The following is a 23,381-nucleotide window of genomic DNA, read 5'->3' as shown; positions in this document are numbered from 1 at the left end:
TGTAAAGATTTATAGCCTTAGAAACCCAATGGGGTTTGCTCTGAGTTGGAATCAACTCTATGGCAGTGGGTTTTATTGACCCTGCATAAGGCACTTGACTGCTAACCAGAAGACTGGCAGTTCAAACCCACCAGCCACTCCTTGGAAGGAAGGTTAGGCAATCTACTTTCGTAGTGATATTGCCACAGAAACCCAAGGAGGGGTCACTATGGGTTGTGTCCAACTCCACGGCACATAACAACAACAACAACATACCTTACAGAGCTGGGTAAAGATTAAATTAACCCAAGCTAAATACATAGTAGTAGCCCTATTATAGAACAAATATTCCAAAAATTATCTATATCATTGATTTCTTGTAAAAGGTATCATCATTGTATTTAAAGTGTAATTTGCCTTAGATGATCCACAACTTGCATAAGATTACATAAACTAAAGATGTGTACATTTGCCTCTTATTTATATGTACATGCAAAATGTGTTTATCAACTTATCCAACAATCGTATACTGGCCACCTCTTATATGACAGGGAACAGAACACAAAAATGAAGACATAATATCCAAGTCAGGAGGCTTAGTCATATAATACATAACATGCAACAATAGAACTATGAACAGGGTATACTGAATGTCAAAAATTGCTACCTTGTCCAATCTAAAAGGGCCAAAAAGGATCTCATAATGAGGCATATTATTTTTCTAAAGAAAAATACTCATTGTCATTATTGCTGTTGTTATGTGCCATCGAGTCAGCCTCGACTCATAGCGACCCCTCCTTGGGTTTCCGAGGCAGTATCACTACAGAAGTAGGATTGCCCAACCTTCCTTCCGAGGAGTGGCTGGTGGGTTTGAACTGCCAGCCTTCTGGTTAGCAGTCAAGTGCTTTAGCCACTATGCTACCAGAGCTCCTATTGTCATTATAGCACCCTCTATTAATCCCAGAGTACTTAGGTGTGCATTCTTAATGAATGCTACCAACTCCACATGATAACTTTTAAATGCTTAATTCAAAATTTTAAATGGCATTTTACCTTACTGAATTTAAAAAAGTACTGGTTATCTCAAATATAAGCATGTATTAGTCTCTGAAAATTCTATTTTTAATAAGAATTTTTGTGCAATGTTTTCTATATAAAGCTGGACATAAAACAATCCTTGAATCAACATATATCAGCCAGGATACTTACTATTCCATCACCTATTACAGTGCCTACCAGTAAGAACTCTATAGTACGAAGCACTTGTTGCAGAAATGAATGAATGAATGGACTGTCTGCCTCTTACCATCTCAGAAGAGCTTTGTACTAAAAGGAAATTCTCAGTTTTGTTAATTTCTTTATACTTTTCCTGAGCCAGTTTGTAAGGTTAACGAATGTTGCATGTTCTCACTGTTTAATACACCTTTTTTCTGGATCTGATTTTAACATTCAGAAGTCTCATTGTGCTTCTGAAACAAATAACGGATTTCAAAAGAATCTGAGTAAGATTTGGAGGCAACTGAGATTAGTAAAATGCCACTCTAGTAGAGTGTGACCATGTATATAGCAAAACATAATTAAGGGTGTGGACTCTGGACACTTATTGCTTGGGGTCAGAAATGGCTCTCCTTTTACTATCCCTGTGACATTGAGTAAATTGCTCCACTTCTAAGTACCTCAGATGGCTCATTTATACAAGAACACTAACAATGCTTAAGATGGGTATGGTGGTCCATTGGTGGTTCAGTGGTAGAATTCTCACCTTACATGTGAGATACCTGAGTTCGAATCCTGACTAATGTACCTCATGCTTTCCCACCACCCATCTATATATAAGTGGAGCTTGTGTGGGGGATCAATCCTATGGACGGCTCAGGATTGGGCAGAGTTTCATTCTGTGGTGCATGCCATCACTAAGAGTCAAGGGCTGCCTTTGATATTTCTAACAACAATGCTTGCCTCATAGAGCTGTTGTAAGAACTGAAAAATTAATGTTTGTAATAACTTTAAACAGCACCTGTAGATAGCAGATAACCTACTGGTGTGTATCTAACAAATGAGAGGCCACGTAGAAGTCAACTCAAAAAAAGAAAAAAAAAAGGAGGGGGGAGGAACATTGATAACAGTTATATATGTCTTTTGAAATAAATATGGGCATTCCTTCCTAAGGTTATTAACAACTTTAAATGTGTATCGCATCAGCTACTCAGGAGTCAGTGAGTACGATTTTTGTTGCAAAGCTAACTTGGTCAAAAGTGGCAGATACACAGGTATATTTCCAAATTTATGACACTCTCAGTCTGTACAAGGGAATCCCTCATGGACTTCAATCCTGTCCACTAAAGCAACTCAAATATGTCTTTTCTGTGGCCAGGGAGCTGCATAGATTCCCCCTGTTTTATGTGTTTTGGTTTATTCCTAAACTATTATGTGTCTGCTGTCACTCTGACTGTTTTTGGTTTTGTTGTCTATATTCAGGGAGGCCTGTGGTTGTGTCTCTCTCAAGCGTCTGTGTTTCGAGTTGTGCGGTTTGCCCCCTCTGTCTTTCATCATTGCTTTTGGCTCAGTCCCTTGACAGGAAATGAGAGATTTATTTTATCTGGCTTGAACTACATTGTTCCTTCCTGACTACTGGTGTTACTTCACTCTAAATAACATGACTTTGTGCTCACAGTCAGCCCAAGGTCAAAGCCTGAGGGTAACAGACACATTTAAGAGCCTGGAGGAGAATATAACCAGAAGGGAGTAGTGGGCAAGTAGAGAATTAAAAGAGAAAGAAAGGAAAGAAAAGAAAAGAAAAAAAAAAAAAAAAAGTTGTGATGCAATAGTTAAACTTGCAGCAGGTCTAAATTTTCTGGCAGGCCTGAAATGGAATCTATTCTGAAGAGCTGAAAGATTTCTTTTTTTCTCCTTCCAGATGTGATCGATTTAAAATGACACTGTGAAGTAATCTAAACTTGAAATTCAAATTTAGTTTTCAAAGAAAGCATGAGTTGTCTGGGGGAAGGGCTTATAAAAGTTTATTAATATCTGTGATACCATAATTGTAATGTGTTTTTAATAGTTTAAATTGGGGTATTATTGAAATTCAAATGTTACTCTTTGGTTTGACATAAAAATATAAAAGAATCATGATAGTGCAAATAATTATTGAGTCAAATTAATTATAAAAAATAAAGCTTAATAGTAAATCCTACACTTAGAGTCATAAAATAGGTTTAAAAATTTGTCTGAATTTTAAGTATACAAAAATAGATCTGAACCAATCTCCTAACTTACAAACATTTTTTTTTCAGTCTTCATTTTTTGATCCCCTGCCTTTGGATATATGAATAAAACTTTCTTGGTTTGTTTAAGTACCTTCAACAGCAAATAACAACAACAACAACAAGTGTTTCAAAGGGTCAGCAGGATGACCACCAAAGACATAATGAAAGAAAATATCAGTTTCACTAGTCACACCAATTCTGCTGGGCTGAACCTCTCTGGAAAGGTTTAAAAGACTGGGGGATGGGAGAATACTGGCTAAGCTCAATATCTATTTTCTTGTTCTTCTACCAGATAGCTATGCTATTAATAACACCTCTGCCTCAGGAAAATGGATTTAATGCAAATGGGCTTTAAATAAAGCAAAAAAGATTTAGGTTACACATAAGGCCAGATTTTGCACATAGAAAATTATTTCATATGGATATTCCACTCTTGGGTAAGATTTTGAAATCACCTTTGCTCATGATGTTTCAACACTCATATTTTTCTTTGTGCTCTAAGCATGGTTTATGCTGAAGTCAGAAAGACATTATAAATAATATTAAAGATTCAGATGTTTATGATTTATAACATTCCTTTAAAAAGCCTTACTAATTTCTATGGCACTAAGTGGACTTCTGGTAGCATAGTGTCTAAGGCACTTGACTGCTAACCAGAAGGTTGGTGGTTCAAACCCACCAGCCACTCCTCGGAAGGAAGGTTGAGCAATCTACTTCTGTAGTGATACTGCCTCAGAAACCCAAGGAGGGGTCGCTAGCAGTCGGGTCCGACTTGACGGCACATAACAACAAGTGGACTTCACCATACTGGATTCTCCAAGGTCCAGTATCTTATAAATCATAAATGATTTGTTACTTTCTGAAATTGCCTCAGCTTAAAACATTCTATAACTACAGAAATTATTTCTGCGAATCATATTTCTTTTTCATATCAACTCCTTATCAGATATTCTATGTGTAGAATGAGCATCCAAATACTAAAATGTAGTAGACATAACTGTGTAACAATTTCGATAAAACCTCTTTTTTAACATGAAACTACTATAAGTTACAACAAAGTTTAATACACATTATGTTTAATGTTCTCTGCTTATCAAATTCTAAATACAGTCCTGAAGAGTAAACATAAAAAAGAGATGCCTTTATCCAAATGCATGAGTCTATCCATCATCCAAAGAGTCCCTTTCCTGTCTACCTAAGTCACCCCAAATCTTTCCCTTCTGTCAGTCCCTATATCTCAGATTCTCAAAAACAAAAAGCAAAGAAACCAAGAAAAACAACATTTATTGCAAAGTTACTATGTGATCAGCCTTGTGTTAGTTGTTTTCCAATACATCATCACATTTCATGCAGCACACAAACTCCAGGCAAAATCAGTGCTGTTATTCTTATTTTACAGATGACAAAGTGAAATTTCAGAGATATTAAGTAATACACCTAACATAATAAAGTTAATAAGTGGTGAGATGTGGATTCAAATTTAGGTGTGTCGATTTCCAAAACTCTGAAAACTAAGGTATGCCTGACCCAAGCCATAGCATTTTCAATCATCTCATATGTATGCAAAAGCTGAACAATGAATAAGGAAGACCAAAGAAAAATTGATGCCTTTGAATTATTGTGCTGGGGAAGCATATTAAATATACAAAAGACTACCAGAAGAATAAATAAATCTGTCTTGGATGAAGTATAGCTGGAATGCTCCTTTGATGTGAGGATGGGGAAACCTTGCCTCTTGTACTCTGGTCATGTTTCAGGAAAAAACAGTCCCTGGAGAAGGACAGCATGCTTGGTAAAGTAGGTGGTCAGCAAATAAGAGGAAGTCCCTCGATGAGATAGACTGACACAGTGGCTACAACAGTGGGCTCAATCATAGCAATGATTGCAAGGATGGGGCAGGACTGGGCAGTGTTTCCTTCTGTTTTACACAGGGTCATTATGAGTCAGAACTGACTCCACGGCACCTCATAATGATTCCAAAACCCATGCCCACTCACTATTCCACAAAATGTATAGTGGATTACTAAAATGTTGGATTACAGAACATCAGTGTGTCTGGAGTCAGTGTCTCTCACCATTGCAAAGTAAAGAGATACAAAAGGGAAAAAAAAAAAAAAAAAGAGTAGTTGTGTGTTAAACAATGCAGAGTTACCAGATGACCCAGCAATTCCACACCTAGGTACAGGCATACCTGGGAGATATTGCAGGTTCTTTTCCAGACCACTACAATAAAAAGAAGACTGCAATAAAGCAAATCACACAAATTTTTTGGTTTCCCAGTGCATATAATGTTTACATTATACTGCAGAACCCGCGAGCTGCTCTGTGGGAATAAAGATGTGACAGTCTGCTTCCATAAAGATTTATAGCCTTGGAAACCCTATGGGCCAGTTCTATTATGTCCTAGTCACTATGAGTCAGAATCAACTTGATGGGTGTGGGTTTGGTTTTGGTTTTTGGGAGTCTATTAAGTGTGTAGAGCTCTGGTGGCGTAGTGTCTAAGGCATTTGACTGCTAACCAGAAGGTCGGCAGATCAAGCTCTTCAGCCACTCCCTGGAAGGAAGGTTGGGCAATCTACTTCCAAAGTGATACTGTCTCAGATACCCAAGGAGGGGTCGCTATGAGTCGGGTCCGACTCAACGGCAAGTGTGTGTTTGTTGTTATGAAGTGTGCAATACCATTATGAAAAAAACTTGAAATATTGTAAGAATTACCAACATGTGACACAGAGACTACAGAGTAAGCATATTCTACTGAAAAAAATGGCACTGATTGTCAATGCAGGGTTGTCACAAACCTTCAAATTTGTAAACAATGCAATATTTGTGAAGCACAATAAAGCGAAGCATAATAAAGCAAGGCATGTCAGTATATACCCAAGAGAACTGAAATTATGGCTACACAAAAGCTCACACTCAAATGTCCATAGCCATATTATTCATAATAGCCCAAAACTGGAAACAACCCAGGTGTCCATCAACTTATAGATGGATTAAAAAAATACAGTATAGACATATAATGAAATATTATTTGGTAATAAAAATCAATTAAATACTGGCACAAGGTACACAATGGATAAATCTTTAAAACATCATGTTAAGTGAATGGAGCCAGACAAAAAAGACAACATATTATATAATCATTCATTTATTTTAAATATTTAAAACTGGCAGGTCTAGAGACAGAAAGCAGATTAGTGGAAGTCTACAGCTAAAGGAGTTTAGGGAGAAATGAAGTGTGACTGTAAATGACCATACGGATTTTTAGGGGCAATAAAAATACCCTAACACTGTTTGGGAGGTTTGTATAACTCTGAATATAATAAAAGTTATTCAATTGTGTACTTCAAATGCAAAACCTGTATGTTATATCAATTATATTTCAGTGATGATGTTACTTTAAAAAGCAAGTAAATAAACGCTTTGCATCCATATCATCAGGAAGAGACAGGTAGTACATTGCGTACAGAGATGAAAAACTATTTAGCATATCTAGCTACTGCACAGGAGAGAAGAGTTTTGTTATTTTTCGTTGTTGTTCTTCTTCTATTATTTTTCCTCACAAACAGGGAAGCTGCAAGTCTTCTAGGCCCAAGGGTGTTTCTGCAATATTGAGAGGGTTGAAGAGATATTCCTTCCTGGCCAAGTATGTTTCGAGACCAAAGTTTATGACTAAAAAAAAACTAGAACTGCAAATCAGTAGTTTATCTACTTATTACTAAACCACTTGTTTGGCATTTTCCATCTAAACTGACCAACGATTTGAGTATTGTGTAGATAACCACAGAGGACAACAGAAACAGTGGGAAAATTTTATTTTTAAAGTGCTTACTGTTTTATTAACACTTAGAGAGCAGAATCCCCTGCTTCTACCCAGATTGACTCAAGTCCCCACATGAAGTAAGTTGCCTAATTGGCATTATTTGTAAATATAATTTTTAGTCCTGAAACCTGTCATTAGATGACAGAAAAACATCATGTTGTGGCAAAATATCAGTAGGTAGTTATCAACTGTCCCACGATCTTGCCATTTCCCAATTCTCCACAATTTTTGAGGGTGTCGGGTGGTAGAGGGAATCCTAGAAACACCAGTGCACAGAGTAGCAGGTTTGTGAAGGACTAGCTCTCTGGAGATAATGACACACTTTGTCTCAATAATCTTTAGATGTTTACACCTTAAAAGTTACTCAATTGAAGTTGCTTTCAAACGAAACACCATTGCGGCAGTGTTTCTGTTGTGATTGTCGGAGGGAAATGGAGCCAGTGCAATTTGTCCATGTTTTACAAATCACCATCTGGCAGGGATATGGCAACATGTGAAATCTTCACAGGACTCTTGTTTTTCTACTATCTGCTGGATAACTAAGGAGATCACCAGACTGCTCGGATGACTGCCAGATGGTAAGCAGGTATGTTTATGACTTTAAGAGTTTTATTTTCTTTCAATGCTTTCACATGCTGTGGGCACAGAGGCAAAAAAAAAAAAAAGTGAAAAGAAAAAGAAAAAAGGAGCAGAAAAGTAAGTAACTGTGTAGGATTGTTACAAATATATCTTAAGTTTCTTGAAATGTGAATTTTCCAAGGCCCACGTAGGAAGGTAGAAAAATCACCAGTCATCTGGTCCAAAGATTGAAAGAAATGCCACATTTTTGATTTTTGTAAAAATAAACAGGTGTATAGTTTCTTCAGTCCTGTTGAGTAGCCCTTGTGATCTCAGAGGATCATAAGCACCGTCAACAAACATTTGGTGAGTGTATGCCACGCACATGGTACTCGGCCACACATTTCAGTGAAATGAAAGTGAGGGGCTGTTATATTTGATTATTCAAATAAACTATGATAGGCAAAGAATACCCAGTAGGATTAAGACAAAATCCCTGTAACAATCAGGGAACTGAATCTAAGAATAAGTCATAATCATTATAGTGGCTTTTTTGAGAGGAAAATGGCATCCTCAACAAATTTTGAAAGGCAATAAGTGAATATCACCTTAGAGGCAGTGGCTCATATATAGAGGTAGAGAGACAGAGTTCTGGAAAATAAGGTTGGAATACCTGCTCAGAAATATACCAGCAATGTGACCCAAGGCAAGTTTCTAAAATTACCCAAGCTTCAAAAAATTCATCTTTACAATGGTGATAACAGTTCAACCTTTTATGATTGTTGTGAGATTAGAAATGTAATAAATGCAAATTGTCCATGGAATACCTAGTTATTTAATAAACAAAGCTATTGTTATTGATATCATCTAGAAAGTGTTCCTTCTATATTAAATTCCTAGATACACAATTTGCCCATATGAATATAAAAAGTATACACCTACATACTTTTATACCTATATAAATAAGTGCCTAAGGCATTTATTGACTGCTAACCAGAAGGGTGGAGGTTCAAACCCACTAGCCACTCCTCAGAAGGAAGGTCGGGCAATCTACTTCTGTAGAGATACTGCCTCGGAAACCCAAGGAGGGGTTGTTATGAGCTGGAACAGACTCTAGAGCAGTGCATTACATTTTTTTTTTTAGTACATATTTGTATATTAAGATACACATAAGGTCTATACATAGATGCACCCTTATATACAAGCTTTATGCCTGTAGTTGTTAGTTGCCATTGAGTCGATTCAGATTCACGGCAACCATATGTGTTGCAAAGTTGAACTATACACCACAGAGTTTTTAAGGCTGTGTTCTTTCAGAAGCAGATCACTAGGCTTTCCTTCTGAGGTGTCTGTGTGTGAGTCTGAACTGCCAATCTTTCATTTAGTAGTTCAGTGCTTAACCATTTGTGACACCCAGGACTCCTTCTACGTGCCTAGTAATAGATCTATTCTGCCCAATCAAAATCCACTGCCTTCAAGTCAATTCCAACTCCGAGTACCCTTAGAGGACAAAGTAGAACTACCCCATATGGCTTCCAAGGTTGTAATCTTTATGAGAGCAGACTACCACATCTTTCTCCCATGAAGCAGCTAGTGGGTCTGAACCACTGACCTTCTTGTTAGCAACAGAGCACCTAACTGTAGTGCCAACATGGCTCCTTTTCCCAATCACAAGAAATAAAAATAAAAAACGTGACTCATAGTCTTCTAATAAGATTGACTAAACACCAATAAAATTTTACAGGTTTCAGAAGTAACATTTTGGCCAAATCACCTTACCTATCTGTGGCCTCATCTATAGAATACAGAGAGTGAAACCTGCTTCATAGAGTTGTTATGAAGACTGAGGGTAATTGTTTCTACATAAAACTTTGCACAATGCCCAGCACAGAATAAATGAATAAATACTTGTTCCCATCCTTTTTCCCTAAAAATGGCAAAGTCCCTCCATCTCTAAATTTAGTTCTTTATTTGGGTACTTTTACCACCTTTGCTCAAGTTTTAGAGGGATAGCTTTTTTCAGATCCCTTTTATTGTATTCAATAATCTATCACTTCTCCCAGAATAATTTTTTCCCTAGTTACATGATTCCTCTCCTTTTTTGCACCATAAATTCCTTGTCACCCATCAATTCCTTAATCTGAGCCCAAAATATACTCTTCCTAACTTAATAATTTTTAAAAATAATAATTTACAAAATTTATATAAAATATTTTTTTGGAGGGACTGGGGGCAGGCAATTCTTTACTTAGTTCTAGTAAAACTAATAGGAGCTGAATTTTTGTTTTTACTGTTTAACATCCCCAAATCATTAAGATATATAAAAAGACTCATAACTCTTTTATAAGGGTAACACAACCCTGATATGAAGTCATGACCAAGATAAAACAGTAAGCATATACAATTATGGGCCAAATTCACTTAAAATAAAGACACAAAATCCTAGCAAGTCAAATATTACCAAGTAGCCTTCAGGAGTAAACTAAAGAATAATACACCATAACCATATGGTGTTTATTGTTAAGTTCAATATAAAAATATTCAAGTAATTTTTACTTCTACAGTTGTTATTGTTGTTGTTATGTGTCATCAAGTCGGCCCCGACTCATAGCGACCCCTCCTTGAGTTTCCGAGGCAGTTATCACCACGGAAGTAGAATTGCCCAACCTAGTTGTTGTTGTTGTTGTTATGTGCCGTCGAGTCAGACCTGACTCATAGCGACCCCTCCTTGAGTTTCCGAGGCAGTTATCACCACGGAAGTAGAATTGCCCAACCTAGTTGTTGTTGTTGTTGTTATGTGCCGTCGAGTCAGACCTGACTCATAGCGACCCCTCCTTGGGTTTCCGAGGCAGTATCACTATGGAAGTAGGATTGCCTAACCTTCCTTCTGAGGAGTGGCTAGTGGGTTTGAACCGCCAGCTGTCTGGTTAGCAGTCAAGTGCCTTAACCACTATGTTACCAGAGCTCCCCGCCCAACCTAGTAGTAGACTAAAAAAAAAATCCATAAGCAAATTGTTAAGCCTTTGGAAAAAGTACTAACCATTCCACATTTATTCAATGAGGTAAGCTGCGAAGAGAAGAAAACAGCCCCAACAAGAGACAAACAACAGTAAAATACATACTTATTGGTAAAATAGTCAAATCACTTTTTGTTGACCCAGTTTCCCTTACTTCTAGCATCTTTCTCCTTCTCATCAATAATTACAGTGCTTGCAAGCTAGCCATGGTTACAGCCTCCTCTTACTCATCTCCTATATACTCTTCAACCCATTGCAAATTGGTTCTCCTACTACCTTTTTACACCAACTTTTCTCTCAAAAGCTACCTAAGTTCCATGCCCAATGGCTTGTTTTCCAGTCCTATTCTATTTAACCTCCTTTTAACATTTAAAACCACTCACACAAGATGCTCACCTCTTTTCTTCCCTGAGTTTTGACAGTGTCTCTCACTTTGACTCTTTCTTTGGCCTTTTTGGTCTACTTGCTGTCCTTTCTTAATTTACTTGCTCCTTAAACATGGGGAACTCCCAGAAGTCCCCTATTTTTCCTCTTCCCATAATGCTCTACACAGAGAATGTAGGTCAAAGTTAAATAGGAATGAGAGAACCAAAAAACTATTTAAAAAACAATGTAAATAAAATATTGCATTAAACAAATTTTAAATATGACTTTCAACTTCTTGGCTTATAAGTAGGAGAAATTTATTTATTTGTTAAAATGTTGCAACACAGATGATCTCTTCCTATATTATTTTCAATATGTCTAATAATGTATAGTAAATTTTAAAGAAATGGGTTTTAATATCTAACCAACTTAATGAATGTCTTTTATGCTATTTTTACTTAGTTGCCTTAAACATATTATTGTCATCTATAATGAATTTACTAACTTTAATTTTGTATTACCTTGATTTTTAATCATTTCACAACATAATTGATTTGAAAGGAGCTAGGAGTATTAGAGGAGCCCCCGTGGCACAGTGGTTAAAGCAGCTAATTAGATGATCAGAAGTTCAAACCTACCGGGCGCTCCATCGAATTAAGATGTGGCAATTTGCTCCCATAAAGATTTATACCCTTGGAAACCATACAGAGCAGTTCTACTATGTACTATAGTGTCACTATGAATAAAAATTAACTCAACGGTAGTGGTTTTGGGAAGAGATTTAGAATTATCAAGATGTACCTCAGTGTAGCATAGTGCTGAAGGCACTTGACTGCTAACCAGAAAGCTGGTAGCTCAAACCCATAAGCCACTCCTTGGAAGGAAGTTGGGCAATCTGCTTCCATAGTGATACCACCATGGAAACCCAAGGAGGGGTCGCTATGAGTCAGGTCCGACTCGATGGCACACAACAACAAGAACAACAACATCTGAATATAATTTAGTAGAATAACACAATCATTTATTGAATGTCACTGACATTTGAAACATTGTTTTCATGGTCACCCTCTAATGCATAAATTTTAACCACACACCATACAAATGAAATTAACTGGATTCCAAATATAAAGGAATGATTTTAAGAAAGTGTTGATGATTTTAGCCATGTTAACTTTGAAATACTTTTCTTTCTCCAATTTGTAAACAATAGTATAGCCAAATAAAAATCTTGGAAAGGACATTAGATATTTTCTCAAATCTTTATTCCAATTTCAATCATTAAATTCTCCACAAAAACACTTCAGTAACCTAAAATCATCTTTCCCCGTTTTCTCATCTCCAAATTATTGCCAGATCACTTTCTACTTCTGGATTCCCTTCTGCTACTATAAAACTGAGAAATCATTTTTCCATATTATTTATGAATAAAATCTGTTTCCATACTTTGTTTCTCCTTTCCTTTACTGATATCTATATGCCTTACTGTTACAAGTTTCAGATCGTTTATAAATCCAGTGTTACTGTACCCTCTTTTATTTGACACATGTACCTCCTTTAAAGAAAATATAATGAGTTAAGGGGAAAGTCTGAAACTGCTTGATTGATCCTTCAAAAAGGAAGAAGCATCTCTTCATGTGACAAGCTTTTATACTACATACAGAACCACGAGCAAAAATGGAAATGTGAAAGTTTTATGTAGAGGGGGATTTGAGATGGCATACTGTGCAGATAAACTATACAGATCCTCTACAACAAAGATTCAAGAAACCAAGTGAGATGGCTATGGATGACAATCTTGAAACTCAGAGCTTCAAGAGAAAAGACAAAGAAGTAGAAGTAGATCAAATACTGGTAAGAAAAGATAACAAAAACAGAGAACAAGGTGCTATAGCAGCAAAGAACAGCCAATTGACACAGTGTGGTCATTTTAAATTATTGTAAGCAATGATCTACTCAGAGTAGGAACTAGATAACCTGCTCTCCCAGGACTGTACCAGCACCCACAGGAGTCAGTGACCCCACCCAACTGAAAACACCCCACCTGCTGCCCAACCACTGGGTAAGTGCCATCACCCACTTTAGCTCCAGAGGATCAATAAAAGATGACAGCCAAAACCCACCACTCTATCCTCCACTGCCCTGCACAACCAGCAATTGCACTCACACTCCAATTTGTTACCAAATCCATCTGGAGGCAGGTGGTGAGATCCCCAGAGCTGCCAAACTAGTGACCAGAGTAGTATGCCCACCCTGTTGCCCAGATATATTACAACAAAATAAAACAAAAAATCAGGGAGAAGCAAACCAACATCAAATCAACAAATTAATACAATAAAAACCACAATGCCTCAGAAACAAAAGACAACTTCAAATCACACAGTAAAACGAGAATTATGGTTCAAAAAAGTAACCAAAATACAGGGCCAGAAAATTTCTGAAGGAAGAAATGTCATTGGAACTACTTGATAAGGAATTCCAAAGAATTGCATTTGGGTACCTTCAACAAATTAAGAGGTAGATCAAGATCAAAGAAAACACAGACAAAATCAAAGAACACATAGACAAAACTCTGGAAGAATTCAGGAAATAATAGAAGAAAAAACTGAAAACATAAAAGAAAAATGAGAAATCACACAAAAACAGCAAGTAGAAATCCAGATGATTACTATTAAAACACACAAATAGATAATTCACTGGAAGAACAAAGAAGAATTGAGTTCTGCAAGACAGAAATAGCAAAACTGAAGACAAATCTCCTAATGCTAACATGTTACAGGAAAAATCAGAAAAAAAGAAGGAAAAATAAATGAAGAAAGTGTAAGAATTATTTGGTACACTATCAAGAGGAATAACTTGCATGTGATTGGAATTCCAGTACAGGAAGAGACAAATAAAGAATTAAGAAAATTGTTGACAATTTATTGGAAGAAGACTTCCCTAAAATCATGAACTGCAAGATGAAAGTATTCAAGAAACTCAACAAACTACAAATAAGAAAGACTTCAAATGAAAATCACTAAGACATATCATGATCAAATCTTTTAAAACCAAACACAAAGAAAGAATCCTGAAAAAAATTCTCAAGAGAAGCAAAAATTCACCTACACAGGGAAACCAGTAAGATTAAGCTCTGATTTCTAGGCAGAAACCATTCAGGTAGGAAGGAAATGAGATGACATGTGTGTCAGGGGGTGGGGGGCACCAAAAATTATATGTCCAGCAAAACTGTTCCTCAAGCACAAAGCAAATCTAGGACATTTCCACATATAAATTAAGGGAATTTATGAAAAGCAGATCACCCCTGTAAGAGATCCTAAAGAGAGTCCTTTGGACAGATAACCAAAAATGACAGACACCAACCCAATATTAAGACATATGATGACACCATATGTCAACCCAGATATAGAAGTATTAGAAGTAAAATAAACCTGTACAACTGAAATCAGGGAACCAGAGATGTCAAATGGTGTAATTATAGAACTTCCAATTGGAGATGAAGTCCACATGATATCAAGCTAGAATGGACTATTTTAAAGTTGGGAAGTAAATAATATATCACAGGGTAACCTCAAAGGAAATTAATAATTCTTAATAAATAAAAAAGAAGAAAATCAGAAAGATTCGGTAAACACTAAAACAGCAACAAAGGAAATGCTAAGAAAATCAATAAACAAAATGAAGTTAGCATGGAAAAATATATGAAACGTAAATCATCATCACCACCACCCCCCCAAAAAAAGGAGAGCAAAATGATGGAGGTACATTTATGCCTATCAATAATTACATTGAATGTAAATGGACTAAATCCACTAATCAGGAGACAAACAGCAGAATGGATAAAAAACATAACCCAACAATAAGCTGTCTAATAGATACACCTTACATACAAATATAAAAATAAGCTAAAAATCAAAGGAAAGAAAGGGCAGCCAAATTGGCAAAGAGGAAATAACAGTATGTCAATTTACAGAAGAGATCTCATTCAAAGAAAATATCAGAAACTCAAAAACTACTGGAACTAATAGAAGGTTTCACATAATGGCAGGGTCCAAGATCAGCATACAAAAATCAGTCAGATTCCTCTACACTGACAGAAAGAACTCTGAAAAGGAAATCAGGAAAAGTATATCATTTACAATAATCACCCAAAAGATGAAGTACTAAGAATAAATAACCTAAGACACAAAAGACCTACATAAAACTACAAAACACCATAACAAGAAACCAAAAGAGACCTACATAGATGGAATAATATACTATGCTATGGAGGCATTTGACTGCTAACCAGAAGGCTAGTAGTTCAAACCCACCAGCCACTCCTAGGATGGAAGACTGAGCAATCTACTTCTGAAGAGATACTGCCTTGGAAACCCAAGGAGGGGTCGCAGTGAGTCAGGATCAACTCGACTGCTGTGAGGTTTTTTTTTTTTTTTTTTTTATGAATAGAAAGACTTAACATTGTGAAAATATCAATACTACCCAAAAGCAATCTACAGATACAATGCAATCCCAATCCAGATTCCATTACCATTCTTTAGAGAGATGGAAAAATTTCTCACAAACTTTATATGGCAAGGAAAGAGACACTGGCTAAGCAAAGCACCACTAAAGAAGAATGACAAAATAGGAGGCCTCACACTCCCTGATCTCAAAACCTATGATACAGTCATGGTTGTCAAAATACAGCCTGGTATTTGTACAGTAATAGACACATGGACCAACAGAACATAATTAAGAGCCCATAAGTAAATCTATCCAGTTATGGACAGCTAAGTTTTGACAAAGGGCTGAAACTCATTAAAGGGAAAAGACATAGTCTTAACAAATTGTACTGGCAAAATTGAATGCAGAAATATGAAACAGGACCCACTAAACCCATAAACAAAAAGTTACTCACAATGAATCAAAGACATATATGTAAAACCTATAACTATACAGATAAAAGAAAAAAATAGGGACAACGTTGTTGTTGTTGTTGTTGTTATGTACCGTCGAGTCGGCCCCCCAACTCATAGCGACCCCTCCTTGGGTTTCCAAGGCAGTATCACTACGGAAGTAGGATTGCCCAACCTTCCTTCCGAGGAGTGGCTGGTGGGTTTGAACCGCCAGCCGTCTGGTCAGCAGGCAAGTGTCTTAGCCACTATGCTACCAGAGCTCCCAGGGACAACGTTAGGAGGCCTTATATATAAATAAATATATTATCAAACATAACCAAAACTGCACAAATAGCAGAAGGTAAACTAGGTGACAGTACCTATGAAAAATAAAACATTTATGCACATCCAAAGACTTCACCAAAAGAGTAAAAAGAAAATCTACAGACTGGCGGGGGGGAAAAAGTTTTGGCAATGATATATTGGACAAGGGACTAATTTCTAAAATTTATAGAAAATTTCAACACATCAACAACAAAAATGACAACCAAACTGAAAAACAGGCAGACACATGAACAGACACTTCACCAAAGAGGACATTCAGATGACCAACAAACACATGAAGAAATGCTCACTATCCTTAGTCTTGAGAAAGATGCAGATCAAAACAGTGAGATATCATCTCTCCAGCATTAATCACAAAACTCAAAAAAGCAGAAAACAGCAAATACTAATGAGGGTTTGGAGACATTTGGCCCCTCATACACTGTTGGTGAGACTATAAAATGGTGCAGACTCTGCAGAGAATGGTATGGCACTTCCTTAAAAAATTGGAAACAGAAATACCATATGATACAGTAATCCTACTACTAGGTATATATCCTAGAGAAATAAGAGTTGTAACATGAACAGATACATGCACACTCATGTTCATCACAGCATTATTCACAATAGCAAAAAGATGGAAACAACCTAGTGTCCATCGGCAGATGAATGGATAAACAAACTATGATACATACAAAATGGAACACTACACAACATTAAAGAATCACTAATCTGCCAAATATCTTGTGACAAGGATGAACCTAGAGGACATTATGCTAAATCACATAGCATAATGTGCTATGTGAAAGCAATCAATCACAAAAGTATAAATATTGTAAGAGACACCTAAACAACAACAACAAAAAAGTCAACAAAAGGTTTACACACACAGAAAGGAACATTCTTTGAAAGTTACCAAGGCTTGAGGAGGAAGGAAGGATAAAACACTAAGTAGAAGGTAGACATGTGTTAACTTGCTGAAGGGAAAGGCAATATAAGATAAAGGTGGAGTCAGAGCAAAATGATCAAGGTGAAGAAAGACACTAGGAGGAGCACAAGAGTTAAAGCAACAAGGGTAAATATCACATACCCAATCCTGCAATAACAGTAACGCCAATAATCTACAAGTGGATACTTAGACAGTCAAGCTGAATATGGGTTGGAAGATGAACGAGACTACACCTATGAATATACATATATATATCTACACACACACACACACACAAGTTTGACAGAGGATATTGTTACATATGTATTTACATTTGCTGCAAATATATCATGAATATAGTAGAGAATATAGGGGGCCAAGTTAGGAAAACTTCTTAGCCATAGCCAAACACCCTGAGGGAATGAGTCACAGGGCCTAGAGGCTCAGGACCATAGTCTTGGGGGACATCAAGGTCAACTAGCACAACATAATCCACAAAGACAATGTTGTAACTTCTACTTTGGTGAGTACCAATTAGAATCTTAAAAGCTTGTGAGCAGACGTCTAAAGTGCAACTATTGATCTATTCCCATCCATAGTAAAGAAGAGTGAAGAAAATGAAATACACAAGAATACAATTAGTCCAAAGGAATAATGGACCATGGGAACTACAGGCTCCATGACCCTGACACCAGAAGAACTAGATAGTGCCCAGCTACCACTGCTGACCATTCTGAAAAAGATTTGCTTGAACAATGTCTCTTAGAAAGATCAGCACAAGGCCAGTCCCCATGAGGTGGAGGTTAAAGATGTCCCAAATGTCCAAACTACCTCATCATTTCAGACATTAACTCCTCCTCCTCTCAGTACTCTCCTTTCTGTCTTAGGGTTCTGTATTTCACTGTAACATCTCACACAACTCATAGACACCCAAGGGATCATCTCATGTAGTGGTGGTGGAGGCTGGGAAGCTGACAGGCATGCAAGTCCCAGGTCTGTAAGTAGGTTTGGAGGATCCTCCCAATTCTTTGGGCCTTGATGAATCTCAATCAGCAGATAAGATGACAGCTTTTGCACCAAATCCAGGGGCAAGATGACAATGAGCCAAAATGCAGAACTGGAGCAAGAGAGAGAGAGAACCTTCCCAGAAGATTCCTATATATACCCTCAAGGAAGCTAAGGATGGTGATTTGAGTTACCCCCTCCAGTGAGGCAGGACTCAAGATATATCCCACCTGTTTTGGTTATCTCTACTGCTCCAACAGAAATACTCCAAGTGGATGACTTTAACAATCAGGAGTTTAAAAGCAGCTATTCAGCTGCTCACAGCAAATTCCACCATAGAGTTGATTGCCAGTCATAGTAGGGAATAACTACCACCAGCTGCCCAGCCAAGTTGGCAGACAACTCTAACTACCGCACTACCCTAAACAGGCATGGATAATAGGATTTATAATATATCACAAAATGGAGGACAATGGTTAGAAGGGCCACATCAAGCAATTCACCACAGGATCATATTAGGAGGTCCTGGATAGGGTGGGAGAAGAATGTAGAATTAAACTCAAAATCATGAAAAAAAAAAAAAGGCTAGGCTTACTGGTCTGATGGAGACTGATAGAATTCCCAAGATTATAGCCCCTAGACACCCTCCAAAGCTGGAAATGAACTCACCTCCATGGCTCAACTTTTAGCCAAACAATAGGCAGGCGTATAAAATGAACAATAACACCAGGCAGGTATGCACTTCTTAGAACAACCAAAAATTGCCTAGGAATAAATCTCAAAAGGCGGGAAAGGATAGGAAAGAAGGACACGTGGAAATGGTAAACAGAGGGAAAAAGTAAGAAGAGTGCTATTATACTGTGGAACTGCAATCGAAATTACAAAACAAAACGTGTGTGAATTGTTGCATGGAAAACAAAACAAAAAAAAGAAAATCTGAAACTCAAAAACTCAACCTAGACAATACAAAATAGCATATTATTCACTCACCAACATATCTCTGACTTTACCAAAAATTCCCTACAAAATCCCTTTAAGTACTGGTTTTATTTATTGCATGAAAATCATAATTCAATTAAATAGAATACTTTTTCATTTAATTTTTTCAACATCTTGTCAGTATTGCAAAGTGAACTACAACATGCTTTCATCAGATTGTTTCATCACCTACCTTCTTCCTTTGCTGCTTCGGCCACACATTTTACAGTTTATATTTATCAGCTTTCCTTAATTGAGTGTTCATTAGTGGCAATATTTCTGCTATGCATTTGGGGTAACTTATCTTCAATCTTCACAGCAATCTAACAAGGAACTAGTATGAGGAAACTGATTCTCAGAAAGGTTAGTGACTTGCCCAAAGTCATACAGCAAGGGAACAGTGAAACAGGGATTCTAGCAGAACTCTCTGGTTTGGAAGCCTGTGCTCTTTCTACTGTACCACAATTAAAAATATTTCACTGCACATCAAGAAAAATGAGAGTATACAACATTTTTTTGTAATTTAAAACACATTACCAAAAAAAAAAAAAAAAAAAAACTCATTGCCATCGAGCTGATTCTGACTCAAAGCAACCCCCAAGGATTTCTGAGGCTTTAAGTTTTTACAGAAGTAGATCACCCCATCTTCTTTCTGTGGAGTGGCTGGTAGGTTTGAACCTGTGACCTTCTGGTTAGCAGCCAGATGCAAATTTCTTGACTCCAACTAAGGCATGTACTCTTCTACAGAAGTGAATTTCAAATTTACATATATGCATACAGATACACACACAAAAAAAACTGTAGAAACAGTTCCCCAATCACAATCTAAAAAAGACACACAATATATAATAGAGATCAAAGCAATAGGGCTATGTCCTTTCCACCCCCTCCTTCACTAATCAGTTCACCTCCAAAGTACCTTCATTCTTCCTTAGAGTAGTTTGAAAACAATTGTAGTATACTATTTTCTATTTATCACTAAATATCTGGCTACCAAAATCATAATCCCACCATAGACATAGTTGCATCATATCCAGCTGGTAGTTTCTTGGACACTACACAGGAACATGCCTTGTTCTTTGTTTAGAATGATACCCAGGACGTGGGTCACATACAACAAATGGTCAATCATGGTAACAATAATAAGTTTTAAAATAATGAACAGATAAATTTCCTTGACACAGGAATGGTTTCCTTTTCCTGTGCCAGTTGTTCCATCTGTGCCAACTCTAACACACACCCCTTCCAGGAATGGCACTCAGCCATCCTGGCAACCAGAATTAGAGCAACAAAAATATGAAATTTCTCTTCAAAACATAAGTGGAAAAATGGATTCAAAGCCAAGCAAAAAGTACCCAGATTCAATATCCACATTGTTAAATGTCACTTCATAGTAAGATACTTTAGAAAGTCAAGTGAACATGACCATGTATATAGACTGCGAGACTGAGAACATATATACATGAGGAAGCAAACACACTCTAAGAGAACACAAGCTACCAGTGATAATTGTAACCTTCAATCCACCAGCCACTCCTCGGAAGGAAGATGGGGCAATCTACTTCCGTAGTGACACTGCCTCAGAAACCCAAGGAGGGGTCACTATGAGTCAGTCCGACTCGACGGCACATAACAACAACAACAAACTTCAAGAAGTGTGGGAAGTGGAAACTGAGCAAATGAAGGACAGGAATAGGGAAGATTGTTTTTGCTGAAAACCTTTTTATGTTCTTCGAATTATGAACTATTTGACTGTGAAACTATTATAAGTATGAAACTATTTAGTTTCAAAAAAGTAACTAAATAAATTTAAATTTTCCTGAAATTGTGAAAAATGATAGTTCTAATAGACCATTGTGGATATCTTATTAGCATAGTAATAAAATGTTTTGGTTTTTATAAAAAATCAATTAAAGGAGAAATTTAGAAGACATCTACCTGGCTAACAGCCTAAAAGAGGTCCATATATGTGTTGATTCCAAAGAAAGGTGAGCCCATAGAATGTGGAAATTATCAAACAATATAATTAATACCACACACAAGTAAAATTTTGCTGAAAATAAATGCAAAATTGTTGTAGGAGTAAATTGACAAAGAACTGCTAGAAAGTCAAGCTTGATTCAGAAGAAGTACAATAAGGAATATCATTTCTGATGTCAAATGGATCTTGGTTGAAAGCAAAGAAAACCTGAAAGATGTTTACCGGTGTTTTACCAACTATGCAAAGGCATTCAAGTGTGCAGACCATAACAAATTATGCTTAACTTTGCTAAGAATGAGAATTCTATAACATTTAACTGTGCTTATGAGGAACCTGTACATAGAACAAGAGGCTGTTGTTCAAACAAAATAAAGGGATATTGCATGGTTTAAAATCAAGAAAGGTGTGGGACAGGGTTGTATTTTTTCACCATACTTATTAAATTCATATGCTGAGCAAATTATTTGAGAAACTAGACTACAGGAAGAAGAATGTGCCATCAGGATAGGAGGAAGACTCACTAACAAACTGCAATGTGCAGATGACACAAATTGTTTGCTGAGAGAGAAGAAGATTTGAAGCATTACTGATGAACATCAAACTACACCTTCAGTATGCAATATTCAACATAAAGAAAACAAAAATTCTCAGAACTGTACCAATAAGCAACATCAAGATAAATGCAGAAAAGACTGAAATTGCCAAGGATTTCATTTTACTTGGCTCCACAATCAGTGCCCTGGAAGCAGCCAGCAAGAAATCAAATGACTGCTGCACTGGAAAAAGCTGCTGCAAAAGACTTCTTTAATGTTTTAAAGAGTAAAGATGTAATTTTGAAAATGAGGGTGCACCTGACCCATGCCATAGTATTTTCAATGGGAGCTCTGGTAGCATAGTGCCTAAGGCACTTGACTGCTAACCAGAAGGCTGGCAGTTTAAAACCCACCAGCCACTCCTTGGAAGGAAGGTTGGGCAATCTACTTCAGTAGTGATACTGCCTCGGAAACCCAAGGAGGGGTCTCTATGAGTCGGAACCAACTCAACGGCACATAACAATAACAACATACGCATGTAAAAGGTACACAATGAATAAAGAAGACCAATGAAGAATTGATGCATTTGAATTACAGTGTTGGTGAAGAATATTTAATATACCATGGACTGCCTAAAGAATGAAAAAATGTGTCTTGGACGAAGTACAACCAGAATGCTCCCTAGAAGTGAGAATGGTCAGACTTTAACTCACATAGTTTAGTAATGTTGTCAGAAGGGACAAGTTCCTGGAGAAGGATAGCATGTTTAGTAAAGTAGAGGCTCAGCAAAAAAAAGGAAGACCCACAATGAGATGGATTGACACAATGGCTGCAACAACGGGCCCAAACACAGCAAGGATCATGAGGATGTTGCAGGATTAGGCAGTGTTTTGTTCTGCTGTTCTCACTATAAGTTGGCACTGACTAGACAGCACCTAAAATATAGGAGAATATTCCATTTCAAGAAGCCAGATATAGGCCAAGCAGGTCTATCAACCAGAAATTCTTCTTATACTACATCAGACATTGTCTTCAGGAAAGGGGCATCTGCTAACTGAAAGCAATGACACATGCTTCAATTACCCAAAACAGATACAATGTGGCAAGAATCTTCAACGTTGCAGTCACCTGACAGGATTTTTAAGGCACAGATCAAGAGTCCATAATATCAAGAATATGGGCAAGATAAAACAGTGTCTTTCCTCAAATTATTAATCAACAAGGGAATTTCACAGCCTTCTTTTTCTATCAAAAAAGTTGCAAAGATCAAAGATAAATTTTTACCAACCTGAATGGAATATCACCTCTTTTCAATGAATAGTGTTTTCCCTCTGTGAGCCAGGAACAAAATGTCTGTTGACTGACAGAAGGTCTTGCTCTGAGCATTTAATCACCAAAATGGTTCTTAGAAGAGAATCATTGAAACCTGATAAAAATGAAGAGGATTTCTTTTAAAATACATAGACATTTTATCCAAATTTTAATATTCTACAAACAGTTTACAAACCATTAGATGCAAATAACATAATAAAACAAGGAAAGAGAACTAAAATATACAATAACACCTACAAAATGCTATAGATTTATTTAACCAGTAAAAAGAAGAAACTGCTGGTAAATGCCATGATGCTATGAGCTGAGTGAAGGTGGCTAGCCTTCAAAGTCCACATTACTTACCAATTAACTAAGCAGGTCAGACTGGCCTCTGGGACAAAAAGCCTACGGCGTCGTGATTTGGGAGGAAGC

At 37.0% G+C, this 23,381-nt stretch overlaps 1 protein-coding gene across 1 annotated transcript in view; it reads right to left on the bottom strand.

Annotated features, from left to right (window-relative positions):
• The window catches only part of SOX5 (SRY-box transcription factor 5), a 741,525-nt gene extending 718,504 nt beyond the window's left edge, over positions 1-23,021 (bottom strand). The window contains exon 1 of the mRNA XM_042781780.1: positions 22,924-23,021. Coding sequence (XP_042637714.1) covers positions 22,924-23,021 — 98 coding nt within the window. The remainder of the gene's footprint in view (positions 1-22,923) is intronic.
• Positions 23,022-23,381: the final 360 nt, after the last annotated feature.

Source organism: Orycteropus afer, unplaced genomic scaffold (assembly GCF_000298275.1).
Source record: "Orycteropus afer afer isolate SDZICR_OR568_19922 unplaced genomic scaffold, OryAfe1.0 scaffold00171, whole genome shotgun sequence".
NCBI classification, from domain to species: Eukaryota; Metazoa; Chordata; class Mammalia; order Tubulidentata; family Orycteropodidae; genus Orycteropus; species Orycteropus afer.
The sequence above is the reverse complement of the archived record's forward strand: the minus strand, read 5'-3'. Positions and strand labels throughout refer to the sequence as shown.